Source organism: Pristis pectinata, chromosome 10 (genome assembly GCF_009764475.1).
Source record: "Pristis pectinata isolate sPriPec2 chromosome 10, sPriPec2.1.pri, whole genome shotgun sequence".
NCBI lineage: Eukaryota > Metazoa > Chordata > Chondrichthyes > Rhinopristiformes > Pristidae > Pristis > Pristis pectinata.
In genome coordinates this window covers 90,981,818-91,002,650 of record NC_067414.1, presented here as the reverse complement: position 1 = coordinate 91,002,650, position 20,833 = coordinate 90,981,818, and the positions used below count along the sequence as shown (strand labels likewise).

Below are 20,833 nucleotides of genomic sequence, written 5' to 3'. Positions count from 1 at the left end.
CGTATGTACGGTCTGAACTAAAGTCGGCGCTAGTAACCTAGGGAGGACCCGTACATCTGTCCTCAAATCCTCTCGTAATAAAAGCTGATACACCATTTGCCAAAGGTCACCTGATGCCTCCAGAATCAAATCAGGACAGCAGAGGAAGTTGGCAAAGAGAAAGGGGAACATAAACCAGTGAACAGCAAACTCGTGTTGGGCTCGTCTGAAGCCTTCAGGCATTGTGCTGCGCCTGCCTTTCCCTTTGCATGTCCCCATGTGTGGGTTCTGGGCTGCCCAAGCTGTGTAACTGAGCTCTCAGGCAGTTGGATCTGTCCTTCTGTGAGTTAATTCAGGGCTGTGTGTGAGGACTGATTAGCCCCACACCACGTTACCCCAGTGGGGTTACCAGGATCACTGGAGCCGTCCCCTTTTCTCATTCCGAACTCGCAACCTTCCCCTCCACTTTCGCCCCCTCGTCCCTGCTCATCATTCAAAGGTGCTCTGAATGATGAAAAACACAATGATGCTGGGGGAGCATCCGTGGAGAAAAGCAGGCGGTCAACGTTTCGGGTCAGGACCTTGCTTTTCTCCACGGATGCTGCCTGGCCTGCTGAGTTCTTCCAGCATCATTGTGCTTTTCATCTAGATTCCAGCATCTGCAGTCCTTAGTTTCTCTGGGATTCAGTAGTCCTTGGCGATAGATCCTTCATTAGGACCAGGGGAAGTCAGCATCACAACTTTACAAAAGAAACCTGACAATCACTATTGCCCATGGCTCTTGGAGTAGGGACATTTAAGAGACTCTTAGATAGACACATGAACGATAGAGAAATGGAGGGCTATGTGGGAGGGAAGGGTTAGATAGATCTTAGAGCAGGATAAAGTGTCGGCACAACATCGTGGGCCGAATGGCCTGTACTGTGCTGTAATGCTCTATGGTCTTCATTATTTCCACTGCCTAGATCTGATTCCGCTGGACGGAAGCTTAGCGAGGCCACACAATTCACAGCAGCTAAGCCTTTGAACTTGGCACCCGAGCCCTGAACAGAATTTTGCTATGATTTCGGGTTTACTCCCATCCAGAGAGTGCGTGGCTTGGTGGGGGGAGCCCGCGGGCAGTGGTGTTCCCATGTGACTGCTGCCCTCGAGCCACTTGGTGGTAGAGGCGGCAGTTTTGCGAGGTGCTGTTAGAGGAGTACCGGCGGTACGCTTGATAGACGGTACGCACTGTGTGCCAGTAGTGCAGGGGATGAAAGCTTAGTGTGGCGGATGGAGTGGCAGTCAGGTGGGCTTCTTCATCCTGGATGGAGTCAAGCTTTTGGGGATAAATTCATCCCAAGCTGTGGAGCGCATTCCAACGCATTCCTGGCTTATGCCTTGTAGACGACAAAAAGGCTTTGGGGAGTCATAATGTTGGATTTTTGCCAGGGGGTACCTAGTTGCTTACCAGATCTTCTAGCCATAGTATCCATATAGCAAGACCAGTGAAGACATCCCATTGCATGTCGAGGGATAATGGTTGGACCTTTCCTCGGTGGGAAGCATCGCTCCTTGGCATTTGTGCGGTTGGTGTTATTTAGCAAATACACTGAGCTTTGACTGCTGTCGGAGTCTTGCTGCATCAGAACATTAGAGGGAGAAGCAAGTAGGCCTTTTGCACCCGCCCCCCGTCCCTGATCTGCCATTCAATGACGATCTTTCACCTCAGTGCCACTGCCCCTTATTAATCCCGTATCCCCTAATATCTAAAAATCTGCCTTTCTCTACAGTGTTTAAAAGACATTTAGGCAAGTACATGGATAGAGAAAGTGTGGAGGGATATGGGCCAAACACAGGTAAATGGGACTAGCTCAAGTAGACAACTTGGTCGGCATGGGTGAGTTGGGCCGAAGGGCCTGTTTCCGTGCTGTATAACTATGACTCTTGTCTCCAATATGGTCAGCGACTGAGCATCCACAGCTTTCTTGGGTGAAGAATGCCAAAGATTCACTACCTTCCAGATGAAGAAATTTCTCATCCATGCCCGGAATGGTCAATCCTTCTTTAAGACTTGTGATCCCCTGTTCTAGTCACCCCAACCAGGGGTAACATCCCTACAAAGTCAAGGGTGAGGATGTGGACTATTTAATTGGCTTGAGTTATGGATATCTTTCTTTGCCTTCAATTTCCTAATGTCACCTTGTTTCTGCTCCTACTGTAATGGGGCAGCACAGTGGGGCAGCTAATAGAGCTGCTACCTCACTACTCCAGTGACCCAGATCCAAACATGACCCCAGTGCTGTCTGTGTGGAGTTTGCACGTTCTCCCTGCGATCGTGTGGGTTTCCTCCAGGTGCTCCAGTTTCTCCCTCCGACATCCCAAAGACGTGTGGGTTGGCCTAAATTTCCCCTAGTGTGTAGGTGGGTGGTGGAAGCTGGGGGGAATTGGTGGGAGTGTGGGGGAGAATAAAATGAGATCAGTGTACATAGAACATAGAACAGTACAGCACAGAACAGGCCCTTTGGCCCACAATGTTGTGCCGACATAGCTAATCCCTCCTGCCTACAGAATGCCCATATCCCTCTATTTTCCTCTCATTCATGTGCCCATCCAAGCCCCTCTTAAAAACCCCCAACGAATTTGCCTCCACCTCACTATCAGGCAACGCATTCCAGGCACCCACCACTCTGAGTAAAAAACATACCCCTCACGTCTGTTTTGAACCTACTCCCTCTCACCTTAAATGCATACTTTCTGGTATTGGATCACTCAATAATGGGAAAAAGATATTGCCTATCCACCCTATCTATGCCCCTCATAATTTTATACACTTCCAACAGATCACCCCTCAGCCTCCACCGCTCCAGAGAAAAGAGCCCAAGTTTGTCCAGCTTCTCCTGATAGCACATGCCCTCTAATCCAGGCAGCATCCTGGTAAACCTCCTCTGCACCTTCTCCAAAGCCTCAAGGTGACCAGAATCGTAACCAATACTCTGAATGCGGCCACACCAGGGTTCTATAGGGATGCATCATAACATAGGTGTTCTGATGGTCAGCACAGACTAAGTGGGCCAAAGGGCCTGCTTCCAGCTCTAAGACTCTACAACATCGCTGCAACTTGTCTCGCTACATGTCAAGAGTTTCCACCCAAAATTCTACTTCCTTTTGACACAGAACCAAAACTCACAGGCAATCTTGTGATATTGTAGATTTGTTTATTTTCTAGTTCAAAAAAACTTTTAAAAGAGATAAGCAATGGCAAGAGACTTCATCGACATTCACCTGGTGCTATTTGCCAGTGGGGCTTTAATTGAAGCCAAGATGTACTTAAAGTGCATATAGAAACAGGCACGCACTAACACTCACACTCAACCAGGGTTGATGACCAGCATATCAAAGGCATCCATCTTAAACTTGCCAGTGAATTCTAAACGTTCAGTCATCCATTGAAAGTAAATTGTAAACATTTCCTGTGGTCATTTCAGCATTCCAGGCTACAGTGTTTCTACGGAATGATTTACGCAGAAACTCTACGCAGGTTGGGTGGTGAGGTGGAAGGTGACAGTGGAAGGCAGGACTGAAGACCAACCTTTGAACCCCTCCCCATCCCTGGTCTAATCTGCAGAATACAGAGCCAGGAAAGAAAATGCCAGCAAGCTAAGCCAATACACCTAAACTTCAAGGCATTCGACAAGCCTTGCATGGGAACTGAATGGTTGGAATGAGGCCTCTGCTCTCCCTGGTCAGAAGGCACCCCACTGCGTCCATTCAAGTAATGGCCAATAGCTACTAAGCTCTAAAATACCTCTCTCAACCTCTCTGCCTTGCTCTTCCCCTGGGGCTAAGCTTCTGGTCACCTGCCGCGATATCGTTGACTGTCAAGGTTATTTCGATGAAACTCCAGCAGAGAACCTTTGGGCATCCAAAGACCATGAAAAATGGAAGCAAGGGGTAGGTCGGAGAGCCTTGAATCTGCTTTGCCATTCAATGCGTTCACACTGGAATCGCTCCTCACCCACTTTCCCACCCAGACACCAAATCCCTCTAAGATTTATCCAGCTTCGAGTAGACTCAGTGACTCAGCAATGGGTGGAATAAAAAGGGAGTTTGATGTTCACGTGAAGTTGGTGGGCCAAAGGGCCTGTTTCTGTGTTTTAGATTCATGGATTTATAGAGTTATACAACAAGGAAACAGGCCCTTTGCTCCAACTCATTCATGCCAACCAAGATGCCCATCTATGCTAATCCCATTTGCCTGCATTTGGCCTATATCCCTCTAAACCTTTCCTATCGATGAACCTGTCTAAATGCTTTTCAAACATTGTAACTGCACCTACCTCTACCACCTCCTCTGGCAGCCTGTTTCATGTCCCCACCACCCTCTGTGTCAAAAACTAGCCCCTCAGATCCCCTACAAATCTTTCCCTTCTCACCTTAAACCTATGCCCTCTAGTTTTAGACTCCTCTCACCCCACCTGCCCTTTTTGAATGAGGGAACAACATTAGCTATCTAGAGATACATCTTAATACCTTAAGCACTGGAAACAACTCCTTGCACATCTTCAACCTCTCTTGTTTTTAAACCAATCCCTCCAAAAGTCTCTCCCATTGACCTTCCAAAAGTCTCTCCCATTGACCCTATGTTCGGTTTTACTCCTGGGACTGTCTCCCTGTGTTAAAAATTATTATGTAAATATAATCTGTTGCCAAGGTGCACCTGTCTTGCTCAATGCTCACTAAACCATTCGGGCTGGGACATATTTTGCCCTCTGTGATATATCTGGTTGGTGCATTCATGAGCGACAGAACAATGCAGTGAAACAGAAACATGTCACTTATTGTGGGAGCAATTTAATGTGGTGAATTACTTTATTGGACCTGGAGGGGAAATCTATTCCTCTGAGTAGTAAAGTATCAAACCCACTTATAAAAATTGGTTTCCTAATTTCATTACCCTGAGAGCAATTCTTCACTTAAGATTGCCCTCCAAAGGTGACTGTCAGCAAAATATTGAAGATTGGCTCAAGTACTAGTTTTCTTCTTGCATAGTCACAGATTAAACCTGAGGCAAGGTTAGGAGTTTGCAACGGGTCCGTCTTAATTTTCAGCCATAGGAGACTGGAGCGCATCCAGAACCACAAGTCCAACAATCACTATCACACCTTATGCAGGATTCAAATGAAAGCACATAACAGCTGAGACTTTTAGCATACAGATTTAATATCTTACCAGTAGTTCTCTATTCCGTGAGGGAACTCACATTTGATGGAGTACAAATCATAGAGTTATTCAGGGATACGGGCATTTATTTATTGCTTATCCTTAAATGCCCTCTGAAAATGTAGTGAAAGCTCTCCACACTGTTGCTTTGGAAATTCCAGGATTTAGACCCAGCAATGATAAAGGAACACTGATATATTTCCAGGATCACAGTCGTAGTCATAGAAATTGTGTGCAATTCCGGTCACCCCATTACAGGAAGGATGTGGAGGCTTTGGAAAGGGTACAGAAGAGGTTTACCAGGATGTTGCCTGGATTAGAGGGCATGAGCTATAAGGAGAGGTTGGACAAACTTGGGTTGTTCTCTCTGGAGCATTGGAGACCTGATAGAAGTTTATAAAATTACGAGAGGTATAGATAGGGTAGGCAGTAAGAACCTTTACTACAGGGCAGAGATGTCAAATACCAGAAGGCGTGCATTTAATGTGAGAGGGGGAAAGTTTGAAAGAGACGTGTGGGGCAAGTTTTTTTTTTAAGTACAGAGTGCTGGGTGCCTGGCTGCTACGGGTGGTGGTGAAAGCAGATACAACAGTGGCATTTAAGAGGCTGTTAGACAGACACACGAATATGCAGGGGACAGAGGGATGTGGATCATGCACAGGCAGAAGTGAGTTAGTTTAATTTGGCATGGTGTTCGGCACAGACGTCGTGGGCTGAAGGGCCTGTTCCTGTGCTACTATGTTCTATGTAATCATACAAGCTCCTTCACCCCACCGAATCAGTGCTGACCATGAAGCTCCCAAATGCACTATTCCTAAACTAATCCCCTCATACCCAACAACCTCCAGATTCTAACACTCACCTACACACTAGCAGCAATTTACAGTGACCAATAAACCTACACAAGAAAATAGGAGTAGGAGTAGGCCACTCAGACCCTCAAACCTGACCCCCCCCCCCCCCAATTCAATGTGATCGTGGCTGGTCTATGCTGGCCTCAACTCCTCTTCTGCTGTCATTCCCCATCATCCTCAATTCCTCGATCTTTCAAATATTTATCTATCTAAACCTAAACGCCCTCACGTCTTTGGGACGTGGGAGGAAACTGGAGCACCCGGAGGAAATTCACAGGGGGAATATGCAAAGTTCACAAGCACCCACCTTGAGTCTCGTTTCAAAGAATGAGTCTCTGCTGTGGCTACAAATTCTACGAAAGACTTTGCAAGATCAAGAATGAATGCTCACATCAAAGTTGCAACCTCCCCTGCCCTCCCCTCCCCACCTCACAGAAACCACCGCAATTCATTGAATACCTTGCAATTACTGTATTACAGAACACCACACAGTTATAGTGGAGAGATTATAGTTATCTGTTATTAATTAATCACCACAGATTATGACCCTTGATCTCTTTAACTCAGCTGATTAAGTAATATTCTTATAACTGATGTTATCACAAGTCCTTCTATCAAATGTACTACAACATGGAATGACTGTAAATTATGACTATTATAGCGTGCACGGTCGAGTTGTTAATTGGAGCTTCGAATGATTGGTCATGTGAATTCCATAAGCAAGTAAGCCCCCATTTGAAGTTGTGATGAAGTTATGTTATGATTTTACAAAACACAGGTTAGATCACACTTAACTGTGTGCAGTTCTGGTCAGCACACTATGGGAAGGATGTGGCTGTACTGGAGAGAGTGCCGAGGACACTCACCAGAATGTTGTCTGGGTTGGAGGAGTTTAGTTATGGGGAGAGATTGGACAGGCTGGGCTTGTTTTCCCTGGGGTGGCAGAGGCTGAGTGGAGACCTGATATAAATGTATAAGATTATGAGAGGCGTAGATAGGGTAGAGAGTCAGAATATTTTCTCCAAGATCAGGGTTTCAAGAGCAAGGCGGCATACATTTGTGAAAGTTTTGAAGCATATATTAGAGGGAATTTTTTTTTATATACAGAAAGTGGTTGATATATGGAACTCACTAGTGGAAGACTAGTTTAAGAGGCATATCGACAGACACTTAGATAGGCAAGGCACAGAAGGATATGGAGCTAATGTGGGCAAATGGGATTAGTGTGGATAGGCAAAAGGGTTGGCATTGACGCGGTGGGCCGAAGGGTCTGTTTCTGTGCTGTATGTTTCTATGAATGAGTGATTGGAAGTGATGTATGTGAATGGGAGAGCTGGAAGCACTGTAGCAGATCCATGCTGCACTGCGCTAACCAAGAGACTCCATTCAATATTAGAGAGTTAAAACCGAGCTGCTGGAGGAATTCGGCGGGTCAGGCAGCATCTGTGGAGGGAGACGGACAGTCGATTTTTTTCTGATCGAGACCCTTCATCTGGACTGAAGGAGGAGATGGCAGGGTCTCGACCCGAAATGTCGACAATTCCTCTCCCCCCACAGATGCTGCCTGACCTGCTGAGCTCCTCCAGCAGATTTTTGTTGTTCCAGATTCCAGCATTTGCAATCGGTCATGTTTCCGTATTTAATCCTTTCCCTTTTATATTTAGGAAGTGCACTATAGCATTGAGTTACTTACAAGTCCCCTAATCCCCATTGAGAAACACAAACTCCCCGCAAAGGTACAGATAATCCCGCTTTAGACAACCTCAATCCCTTCACTGTCTCTCATATACCCCCGAGACCCAGTTTCACTGAGGACCGTTGCCATCCAGGACATGCCCTCTTCTCGTTACTAGCATCAGGGAGGAGGTACAGGAGCCTGAAGACCCACACTCAACGATTTAGGAACAGCTTCTTCCCCTTCACTATCAGATTTCTGAACGGTCCATGAATCCATGAACATTACCTTGTTATTCCTATTTTTTTGCACTATTTATTTATTTTGTAATTTATAGTAATTTTTATGCCTTGCACTGCACTGTTGCTGCAAAACAACAGATTTCACGTCATATGTCAGTGATAATAAACCTGATTCTGATACACACACACACACAAAAACACCTCTGTGACTTCACACACACACACACACACACACACACACACACAAAACACCTGTGTCCCTTCATACACACACAAACACTTCTGTCCCTTCATACACACACACACGCACACGCACACACAAAGACACACACACACTCTTACATAACTATTTCACTCCAACACACAGCCCCTTTTATACTTATAACCAGTTGATACTCGACACCATTGCATTTAGTTATAAATTCAGTTTTAGAAGCAAAGCATGGAGATGAAAGAGGAATGTTATTTATTTATGTTTCCTCATGATCTGGGTGTGTTGCTGGCAAGAAACATTTATCGCCCATCCCTGTTAGCTGAAGTGACTCATTCGCTCGGCCAAATCAGGGGGCAGTTAAGAGTCAACGATTAGTGAAGGTCTGGAGTCACATACAAACCAGACTGGATTAATGGGAGACAGAATAAAACATTACTGAGCAAGTAATACATTACTGAGCAAAACAACCTGGTAATTTTGGGACTGATACTATTTTTTATTATGCTTGAAACACTCAAGCATAATAAAAAAATAAACAGATTGGTGGAGAGCGAAACAGAGTTAATGTTTCAGGTCCGAGAGACCTTTCGTCAGAACATCTTGAACCCAAAACATTAACTCTGTTCTTCCCTCTTCACAGATGCTGCCTGACCTACTGCGTGCTTCCAGAATTTTCTGCTTTTTCATATTTCCAGCACTTTGATTTTCACTCATATTGTTTAACTTCCAGATTTATCTAATTCCTGGATTTTAAGTTTCTCATCCATTGACATCAGATCTAAACTCTAAATCATTAGTTTTGACCTCAGTCTAGTAACACATCTCCATGCTTCAATTCTCGAGACTCCCTCCCCATGCTATGGTTCCACACTGGTCAGAGATTCAGAGAGTCATACAGCATGGAAACAGGCCCTTTGGCCCAACTCCTGCATGCCGACCCAGGTGCCCATCTACGCTAATCCCATTTACCTACATTTGGCCCACATACCTCTAAACCTTTCCTGTCTCCACACCTGTCCAAATGTCTTTTAAATCTTGTAATTGGACCTGCCCCTACCACTTCCTCTCATTCCACATAGGCACCATGCTGTGCATGGAAAACTTGCCCCTCAGGTCCCCTTTAAATCTATCCCCTCTCAACTTAAACCTGGGTCCTCTAGCTTTAGACTGCCCAAGCCTGGGAAAAAATTGTGACCCTCCACCTTATCTATGCCTCTCATAATTCTTTAGATCTCTTTAAGGTCACCCCTCAGCTTCCATCACGCCAGAGAAAACAGTCCCAGCCTATCCAGTCTCTCCTTGTAACTCAAGCATGGTCCATGGATACGAGTCCAACATAACTCCACCTCCCCAAGTCACGGCTACAAGGGGGCACTTACACCCAGGGGATAAAAGCAAATTTATCCCCATTTACTTAAGCTAATCCTGGAAGAGGAGAAGGACAAAGGGAGTCCATTGAATCATAAAGTCATAGTTATACATCACAGAACAAGGCCCTTTGGCCCAACTCATCCATGCCCACCAAGGTGCCTCCCTGGCCTAGTCCCATTTGCCTGTGTTTGGCCAAAACCCCTCGAAACCTTTCCTATCCAAGTACCTGTCCAAATGTCTTTTAAACATTGTAATTTTACCTGTGTCTACCACTTCCTCTGGCAGCTCGCTCCATATACCTACCACCTTCTGTGTGAAAAAGTTGCCCCTCAGGTCCCCTTTAAGTTCTTGCCCTCTCACCTTAAGTCTATGCCCTCTGGTTTTGGACTCTCCTACCCTGGGACAAAGACTGTGACTATCCACCTTATCCACAGCCCTCATGGTTTTATAAACCTCTATAAGGTCACTCTTCAGCTTCCTACACTCCAGGGCAAAAGTCCCAGCCTATCCAGTCTCTCCTTATAACTCAAGCCCTCCAGTCCCGGTGACATTCACGTGAATCCTTTCTGCACTGTGTGTGTGTGTGTGTGTGTGTGTGTGTGTGTGTGTGTGTGTGTGTGTGTGTGTGTGTGTGTGTGTGTGTGTGTGTGTGTGTGTGTGTGTGTGTGTGTACACATTGATTGGATGTTTAGAATACATTTTGTGAAGCTGAAGTGATTTTGTTGGTGTTTTTGGAATGAAGTTGTCCTACCGCACAATGATGAGCAAATAGTTCTTCACCGACTGAAGCACTTTGGGAAGTCTGAAGGTCACGGGCACAGGATTGGGGGTAGGCCCTTCAGCCCTTCAAACCTGTTCCATCGCGTCCTTGGGATGTGGGAGGGAACTGGCGCACCTGGAGAAAGCCCACATGGTCACTAGGAGAATATGCAAACTCCTCACGGACAACATCGAAGGTCAGGACTGAACCGGGTCATAAGAGGCATAAAAGGGCCTAAATGTGGATCTTGACTGAATTGTTCACCTTCAATCCATACCCCCTCTTACTTTCCTTAAGCAAAAAATCTCAGATTAATCTCAAATTTAACTCCACTGATTGAGCCAAATGTAATTTGTGGGAGAGATTCTACCAAAATGTAGCTTCATACAATCTCTCTTGCAAGATCTGACTCCAGTCTTAAGATCCCTTTGTCCTGGACTCTCTAAATGACAGGAAAAATTTCCTCCCTCTCTATCTCATCAATCCTGAAAAAAAGCCCAATCAAATTATCTCTTGATCTACTATGTTCCAAAGATCACGTCGAGTTTATCTAATCGCACCCTGTAATCTAACTCTTGGAGCCATGGTAACACTTTAGTGCATTGGCAGACATGCAGTCATGGGCCAACATATCATTTCTAAGGTGTGGTTCACAGAACTGTACAGAGCACACCAGATGCAACCCACCCCACCTTCCTTTCTGCTCTCATCCTGTTGTTGTTTGCTCCTCGGGTACACAACCCCACACTCTGAAAGGGAATCATTCAGCTCTCCATGCCTGGGCCAGCTCTTGGCAAACTGTCCCGCCCACCCCAATTCAACCCATAAGACCATCGAGTCTGCTCCGCCATTCAATCACGGCTGACATTTTTTTTCTCAACCCCATTCTCCCACTTTTTCCCATAACCCTTAACCCCAATAAACAAACTATCAGTCGCTGCCTTAAATACATCCAATGACTTGGCCTCCACAGCCCTCCATGGCAACGAATTCCACAGATTCACCACCCTCTGGCTGAAGAAATTCCTCCTTATCTCTGTTCTAAAAGGACGTCCCTTTATTCTGAGGCTGTGCCCTCAGAAACTGAACTCTACTACTAATGGAAACATCCTTTCCACGTCCACTCTACCCAGGCCTTTCAATATCCGGTAGGTTTATTGAATCCCCCCTCTTCCTCCTGAACTTCATCGAGTACAGGCCCAGAGCTATCAAACGCTCCTCAAAGGTTAAGCCTTTCAATCCTGGGATCATTCTTGTGAAGACACGAGAAATTCTGCAGATGCAGCAACATACACACAAAGTACTGGAGGAACTCAGCGGGTTGGGCAGCATCTATGGAGGGAAATAAACAGTCGACGTTTCAGGCCGAGACCCTTCATCGGGACTGGAAAGGAAGAGGGCAGAAGCCAAAATGAGAAGATCGGGGGGAGGGGGAGGAGCACAGGCTGGCAGGTGATAGGTGAGTCCAGGTGAGGGGGGGGGGGAAGGTAGGTGGGTGGGGGAGGGGATGAAAGGGGGTGATGTGAGAAGCTGAGAGGTGATAGGTAGAAGACGCAAAGGGCTGAAGGAGGGGGAATCCAGTAGGAGAGGGCAGTGGACCATGGAATAAAGGGAAGGAGGTGGGGAATAGATGGGCAGATCATGAGGGTAGGGAAAGGGGTAGCAGGTCATGAGGGCAGGAGAAGGGGAAAGAAAAGGGGGGAGGGGGCCTCAGGAATGAGAGAAGACAAAGGCGAAAAAAAAGTTTGGGGGAGAAGAGGGGAGGGGTTACCGGAAGTTAGAGAAATCGATGTCGAGGCCGTCAGGTTGGAGACTCCCAAGGCGGAATATGAGGTGTTGTTCCTCCAACCTGCCTCTGGCCTCAACGTGGCAGTAGAGGAGGCCATGGATAGACATGTTAATATGGGAGTGGGATGTGGAATTGAAGTGGCTGACCACCGGGAGATCCTTGCTAACCTCCGCTGGACTCTCTCCTTTTGTTATACATTATACGTTAACATCTTTCGTCATACATTAACCTTTCATCATACATTAAACCTTTCATTCCCGGGACCCCTGCACTTTCCTGCTATAAACTACTCATTTTCAAGTTACTGTCATGGAGTCATAGAGCACTGAGACAGGCTTCTCTGCCCATCGATTCTGTACTGACCATCAAACACCGATTTATAAAGATGCCATTTTATTTCCCCCCTTCCATTCCCATCTATTCCCTCCAAAGATTCTATTGCTCACCTACACACTGGGGGAAATTTTCAATGGCCAATTACCAAGCTACCAACCTGCACATCTCTGGAATGTGGGAGAAAATTGAGGGACCTCGGGAAACACAAGCAGTCACAAGGATAAATGCTGGCAAGAAACACTTACTGCCTGTCCAGATTCCTGAACAGATCCCAGCACCTGCAGCCTCTTGTGTCTCTATTGCCGATTCCTGTTTGCTGAAGTGATTGGGCAGTTAAGAGTCAACAATCATCGCTTGGGTCTGGAGTCACATACAAGCCAAACCAGATTAATGGGAGGCAGAGTTTTCCTATCATCTGGAGAGTCGGGGACAAAGGGATCTTGAGACTGGAGTTAGACCTTGTGAGAGAGAATGTAAGAAATTTCAGTTTGATAGAATCTCTCCCACAATGTACTCAGTCAATGGTGTTAAATCAGAGGTTAATTTAAGATTTTTGCTTGAGGAAGAAGGGATGTAAAGCCAAGCTGAACAATGGTGTGGTTCAGCCATGATCCTAATGATGGAACACGTTCAAAGGGGTGAAGGGCCTACTCCCAATCCTGTGCCCATGACCTTCAGATTTCACAGTCAGTAAAGAACTATTTGCTCACCATTGTCCTGTAGGGCAATTTCTTTCCAAAGTGCAAACACCAACAAAAAACATCCAGTTAATGTACACACACACGCAAGCACGTGCGCGTACACACACACACACACACACACACACACACACACCACCAGAGGTCAGGATCGAACCCAGGTCTCTGGAGCTGTGAGGCAGCAGCTCTTCTAGCTGTGCCACAGTGTCATCCCCAAGTCTTTACTCAATTCCCTTCTGAAAATTACTGAATCTGCTTCCACTATCCAGCTAGTGCATATTGACCGTTTATTTTGACACAGATGGCAAGGCCAGTTGTTATTGTCTGAGGTGGTTTGGTTATTCTGGAGTCACACCTAACCCAGACAATCAAAGGTAACAGATTTCCATCCCTGAGAAGCTTTAGGAGCCAGATAAGTTTCCCATAAAAATCCAGTAGCTTCACAGTCACCATTACTATTATACAATGTAGGTGATTACTTGAATATTAAATGCCCCAGCATCAAAGGCCAAGACCGCTCAATCCCAGTCCAGTATTGGTATTGGTTTATTATTGTCACTTGTACCAAGGTACAGTGAAAAACTTGTCTTGCATACCGTTCGTACAGGTCAATCCATTACACAGTGCATTGAGGTAGTACAAGGTGAAAAACGATAACTTATAGCTTATCCATATTTCCAGATGACAAAGGAGGCCGCCATTTGGCCCATTATGACTATGCTGGCTCACAGAGCCACCCACCCTCCCACTAACTTGCCCTGTGAACCTATTCTCCCCACATTCCCATCAATTCCCCACAGATTCTACCACTCACCTACACACCAGGGCCAATTTACAGAGGCCGATTAACCTGCTAACCCCCACGTCCTTGGGATGTGGGAGGGAACCAGCGCACCTGGAGGAAACCCACACGGTCACCAGGAGAATATGCAAACTCCTCGCAGACAGCACCGAAGGGTCAGGACTGAACCAGGTCATAGAGGTGTAAAAGGATACAGGCCTAAATGCAGGAAAATATGATTGGTGTAGATGGATAAAAAGGTCAGAATGGATATGATGGGCAAAGGGCCCATTTACACACAGAACGAGTCTACAGCTCTATGACTGTGGGATCGTAACCCCTTTATTGCCCCTGAGAAGCTCACCATTGCCTTCTCCAGAGCAATTAATCCTTTCTAGACCCAAATATTAAGCCCATGGAACTGGAGTTGAAAAAATCATCTTTTAAAACGAGCAAGGCAAAAATTAAGATGCTGTGGACGTTGAAAAGTCAAGAATCAAAATTGGAAAATCAGACATCGGCTGGGTTTGTTTTGCTTGAATCGCAGAAGGCTGATAGAGGTATACAAAATTATGAGGGTCATCGATAGAGCAGATAGTAAGAAACTAAATTTTTCCCTGTTGGGTATCTAAAACAAGAGGGCGTAGGTTTAGGATAAGGAGTAAGAGGTTTACAGAGGGGACCAAAGGAAAGTTTTTTCACACAGAGGGTGGTTGGAATCTGGAACGTCTGCCTGAGGGGGGTGGTGGAAGCAGAGACTCTCACAAGGAATTTCTGGACGAGCATTTGAATCACCAAGGCATTGAAGGCCACAGAGCAAATGCTGGTCAATGGGATTAGTATACTTCATGGTCAGAATGGACTTGCTGGGCCGAAAGGCCTGTTTCTGTGCTGTACATCTCTGTGAGAACAAGGGAGTATGATCAGTGGCTCTGGGGAAAGTTTAAAGCCTTTTAGCTGATTTAGTTAAGCTATTTTTAACCGTTTTTAAGTGTGTGCTGTGATTACTATTTTAATTCCATTTTTATTTCAGCATTTAACCTTTTCTTTTGAAAGGAAAAGAGTGATTTTGAATGTTAGTGAATGTTAGAGACTGCTTGGGAAGCCGCTGAGAGCTGGCATAGACTCGATGGGCCGAATGGTGCTGCTCTAGCTCGTGAGGGTAGTGGAAAAGATGCTCACAATCAGTCATTGCATCGGCAGCTCTGGAGGGTGGCAAGCCTGGGGGGGGGGCCTCACCGTCTGTCAGAGCCACCCTATCAGTGCAGCCAGTCACCTGTCCTGGGAGAGACCCAGGCTGGTCTCTCGGGGAGACCGTGGCCTGGGACCACACTGGAAGAAACAACCTGGACCAGGGTGCAGAGGCCTGAGAGCTCCTGGGTCAGCAGAAGATCTGCCCCAGCACACCTTCACCTCCGTAGGATTTAGTCAGCAGGCACCTAAAGAGGCCCAGTTGTTGGAGACACAAGAGACTGCAGCTGCTGGAAATCTGGGACAACACAGCAAACTGCTGGAGGAACTCAGTGGGTCAGGCAGCATCCGTGGAGGGACCCAGATGAAGGGTCTCGACCCGAAACATCAACTGTCCATTTCCCTCCACAGATGCTGCCTGACCCGCTGAGTTCCCCCAGCAGTTTGTTCCTCAGTTCCTGGTGGAACTTCCTAGTAGGGACTATTGTGGGCCGGATTGCTCTGAACTCTGATTATCAGCTATCCAATTGTTCAGGAATCCCGACGGTTCATCATCTGGCTCATTGAAGCAATTCCCGCTCCAGATCATCATCCTTGAAGCAATCCCCAATCATCGTTCCCTTCATTTTGGGCGGGATAAGATCGACACAATGCAAAGGTGACCTTAGACATAAAATGATCGACGGCATTGCTGGGAACACTTTGTGGAGGATTCCTATACAACTCACAAATGCTCAGAGATAAAACCAGATCAACAGCAGAGCACAGAGGTATGAGGGAAGGGCAGTAAGTTATGACTGGACATATACGCACTCGAATTTTGATAACTCTTGTCTGGCCCCATCAGTGGGGGGGGAAGAAATTGTTGGCATTTCGGGTTGAGACCCTACATCGCACCTGAGAGTTCCTTTTGTCCTACCAATGCTGCTCAACCTGCTGAGTTCCTGCAGCAGTTTATTTTTGTAGGTCCAGTTGTTACTTCTTCTGTCTAAGTGATTAAATGAACATAATCTCCAAGAGGTTTGTGAATGCCTGTGTCCACAGATCATGGTAGGTTTTTGACTGAAACATACAAGGTCATAATACATACAAAGACCCAACCCACTCAGGACATTCTCTCTTCTTCCCCCCTCCCATTGGCCAGAAGATATAAAAGCCTGAAAGCACGTACCACCAGGCTCAAGGACAGCTTCTATCCCGCTGTTATACAACTACTGAAAGGACCTCTTGTACAATAAGATGGACTCTTGACCTCACAGTCTACCTCATCATGACTCTTGCACCTTATTGTCTATCTACACTGCATTTTCTTTGTAACTGTATATTCTGCATTCTCTTATTGTTTTTCCCTTGTACTACCTCAATGCACTGATGTTGTAAAATGATGGCATGCAAAACAAAGTCTTCGACTGTACCTCGGTACATGTGACAATAACAAACCAATTTACCAATTCATCTTAAGGGGTCTCGGCAGGACGGATGTGGAGAGGATATTTCTCCTTATGAAAGACTCTAGACAAGGGGCCACTGCTCAGAAATAAGGAGTCACCCATTTATGACGGAGATAAGGCAAACTTAATTTTTTTTGCTGAGGGTTGCAAGTCCTTGGAACTCTCTTCCTCGAAGGGCAATGAAAGCCAAATGGTTGAATATTTTTGAGGCATAGGCAGATAGATTCTTGATAAGAAAGAAGGTGAAAGCTTACTGGGGTTAGATGGGAATGCAGAGTTACACTTAAATAAGACCTGATCTTACTAAATGGCAGAGCAGGCTTGAGGGTTGAGGGACCTATTTTTGCTCCTAACTTATATGTCCACGTGTACTCTCAACAATGCCTAACAGGGGAGGTGTAATAAAGATCTCTGGACTCTCTGGCAGGCTATAGACAGGTTGAGAGATTGGTCTAAAACCTAGCAAATGGAATTTAATGCAGCAAAGTGTGAGGTCATGTATTTCAGTCAGAGAAATCAAAAGGCTGATCTAAATGGCGAGAGATTGCAAATGAATGGAGTACAGAGGGATCTAGGTGTTCTTTGCAAGGATCACAGAAAAGTTAGCAGGCAGGTGCAGCAGGACATTAACAAGACAAATGGCCTTTGGGGGCTGGCGTTTAAAAATAGATGTATTACTACTGGTCGCCCCATTACAGGAAGGACTTGGAGGCTTTGGAGAGGGTGCAGAAGAGGTTTACCAAGATGCTGCCTGGATTAAAGGGCGTGTGCTATAAGGAGAGGTTGGACAAACTTGGGTTGTTTTCCCCAGACCGGCAGAGGCTGAGGAGAGACCTGATAGGTTTATAAAATTATGAAAGGCATAGATAGAGTAGACAGCAGTTATCTTTTTCCCAGGGTCGAAATGTCTAATACTAGAGGGCACGCATTTAAGGTGAGAGGGGGTAAGTTCAAAGGAGATGTGCAGGGAAATGTTTTTTTCCACACAGAGAGTGGTGGGTGCCTGGAATGCGCTGCCAGGGGTGGTGGTGGAGGCAGATACAATAGAAGCTATTAAGAGGCTCTTAGATAGGCACATGAATATGCAGGTAATGGAGGGATATGGACCATGCACAGGCAGAAGGGTTTAGAGTAATTAGACATCATTCGCTTATTTAGTTTGAAACAACATTGTGGGCCAAAGGGCCTGTTCTTGTGCTGTACTGTTCTATGTTCTATGTACAATTGTCCAAGATGCTGATGCCACACCTGGAATTCTGTGTAGATCCTTGGTCTCCTTATTAAATAAAGGATACACTAGCATTGGAGACAGTCTAGGAGAGATTCATGAGGCTAATTCCTGGGATGGGAGAGTTGTCTTACCTCTCAAACCTACCGAACATTGAAAGGCCTGGACAGAGTGGATGTGGAGAGGATGTTTCCAGTAGTGGGAGGGTCTAGGACCAGAGGGCACAGCCTCAGAATAAAAGGACGTCCCTTTAGAACTGAGATGAGGAAGAATTTCTTTAGCCAGAGGGTGGTGAACCTGTGGAATTCATTGCCACAGACGGCTGTGGAGGCCAAGTCATTGGGTATATTTAAAGCGGAGGTTGATAGGTTCTTGATTATTAAGGGTGTCAAAGGTTATCGGGAGAAGGCAAGAGAATGGGGTTGAGAGGGAAAAATAAATCAGCCATGATCGAATGGTGGAGCAGACGATGGGGCGAATGGCCTCATTCTGCTCCTATGTGTTATGGTCTTGCTATGAACAGTTAAAGAAGTTAGGCTTGTATTCTTGGAGACACAAGAGAGACTGCAGATGCTGGAAATCTGGAGCAACCCACAAGATGCTGGAGGAACTCAGCGGGTCAGTCAGCATCTGTGGAGGGAAACAGACAGTCGACGTTTCGGGTGGAGAGCCTTTATCAGGACTGGATGGGAAAACTTGCATTCTTTGGAGTTTAGAAGAACGAGGGGTGATTCAATTGAAACACGTAAGATGCTGAAGGGGGCTCATCAGGGTAGATGTTGAGATGTGGGAGAGTCACAAACAAGGGGACATAGTTACAGGGTAATAGGGCAGTCAGTTAAAACTGAGGTGTGTAGGAATTTCTTCACTCGGAGGAGAGTCAATCTCTGGAAATCTCTACCCCATGAAGGCTGGATCACTTCAGAGTAATCAAAAGGCTGACTATAATCTTAATGGAGAGAGATCTCAACATAGAACATAGAACAGTACCGCACAGGCCTGCGATGCTGTGCCGAACTAATTAAGCTGGAAATTAAATGCCAAACTAAATTAATCTCTTCTGCCTACATACTGTCCACATCCCTCCATTCTCTGCACATTCATGTGCCTATCTAAGAGCCTCTTAATGCCTCCATCATATCTGCCTCCACCACCACCCCTGCCAGTGCATTCCACGCACCCACCACACTCTGTGTAAAATAGTTTCCCCGCACCTTAAATTCATGCCCTCTAATATTAGACATTTCATCACCCGTGCTGGCCAAGGAATTAGCCTCGTGAACCTTCTCGACTGCCTCCACTGCTAGTACATCCTTTGAACTTGCCCCCCACCTTAAATTCATGGCCTCTAGTATTAGACATTTCATCGACTGTTCCATCTGAGGAATTAGCCTCGACTGCCTCCAATGCTGGTACATCCTTTGTTTAACAAGGGGACCATTTAATGAGGAGGCGGAAAATTTTTGAAAGGTCGGGGAATTGAGGGCTATGTCACAGAAGAGAAGCTGAGGCCCGGGGCAGATCAGCCATCATCATGATGGAACGGCGGGGCAGGTCTGAAGGGCCGAGTGGCCTATTCCTGCTCCTACTTTCTTGCGTATAATAACTCCCTAAGAGCTAGGGTGCCATTTCACCTTGGGTCCAGTGGTAGCAGGAAATGTATTGCGTGGGCCTACATGTATCCAGAGAACAGGACTACCAGGTCACTCTGCAGTGATGCAGACACACTCTGTTCAGGTTGGACCGGCACCCAACTCTACACCAACCTGCTGCATCTTTTCCAAATCCAAGCTAGGTCGGCTGTAGCTGTCTCCTTGCCCCTGTCGATGCCTTTTGCAAGGGGTCGCCTGGTCCACCGAGGCCAGTATTACCTGCCCCACTGGTCTTCGAACCAAGGGGTGGAGTCTCTTGGGAGGGGTGGCACTGAAAGCCACTGGGCTGCACTTCTGCTCCGCCTGGCTCACCGGCCTGAAGGCCATGCCGCACAAGTCCTTGACCTCCTCGTCGCTGGAGGACGCGCTGTCACTATAGCAACCGAGTCTGGTCACCTGGGACCAGGTGCGCTTCTCCCCTCCGAACTCCCTGTTGATGCGTTCCAGTTCTTCTTCGGAGCTGTCGCAGTCCAGCGGGTCAAATATCGTCCGCACTCTGTACAGGTTGTCCAGCCCTTGTGTGTGGCTCGAAGAAAATGGCAACAGACAGCAATTCCTTCGGCTCTCTGCAAAGAGTTTAAAGGCCAAGATTACACTTAGAATCATAGAGTTATACAGCACAGACACAGGCCCTTCGGCCCAAGTCATTAATACTGGAGGGCACTAGTACTAAAATACAACTTTTAATACTAGAAAAGCATGCATTTAAGGTGGGGGGGGGAGTTCAAAGGAGATGTGAGGGGCAAGTTTCTCTTTACGCAGAAGGTGGTGGGTGCCTGGAATGCGCTGCCAGGGGTGGTGGTGGAGGCAGGTACGAAAGAGGCGTTTAAGAGGCTCTTAGAAAGGCACAGGAATATGCAGAGAATGGAGGGATATGGACCTTGTCCAGGCGGAAGGGATCAGATGTCATTAGTTTAATTAATTCGGCACAATATTGTGGGCCGAAGGGCCTGTTCTTGTGCTGTACTGTTCCACATTCTATGTTCATCCATGCTGACCAAGATGTCTATCCAGTCCTGATGAAGGGTCTCAACCCGAAACGTCAACTGTTTATTTCCCTCCAGAGATGCTGCCTGACCTGCTGAGTTCCTCCAGCGTTTTGTGTGTGTGTTGCTCCAGATTCCATCATCAGCAGAATCTCTTGTGTCTACCCAAACTAGTCCCCTTTGCCTGTGTTTGGCCCATATCCTAAACTTTGCCTATCCATAAACCTGTCCGAATATCCTTTAAAATGTTGTCATTGTAACTGCCTCTATCACTACCTCTGGCAGTTTGTTCCACATATCCACCACCCTGTGTGTGAAAAGGTTGTCCCTCGGATCCCTTTTAAATCTTTAAACCTATGCCCTCTAGCTTTAGACTCCCCTACCGTGGGGAAAAGCTCAAAGAGTCTTATTTCCAGCTTTTATT

The 20,833-nt window shown here is 46.4% G+C and overlaps 1 protein-coding gene across 3 annotated transcripts in view; it reads right to left on the bottom strand.

The window, feature by feature from the left end:
• si:dkey-16j16.4 (uncharacterized) overlaps window positions 1-20,833 on the bottom strand; it is a 380,812-nt gene that overhangs the window by 338,426 nt on the left and 21,553 nt on the right. For all 3 annotated transcript variants that reach the window (XM_052024174.1, XM_052024172.1, XM_052024173.1), the window contains exon 3: window positions 19,538-19,989. In XM_052024174.1, the coding sequence (XP_051880134.1) occupies window positions 19,538-19,989 (452 nt within the window). The remainder of the gene's footprint in view (window positions 1-19,537; window positions 19,990-20,833) is intronic.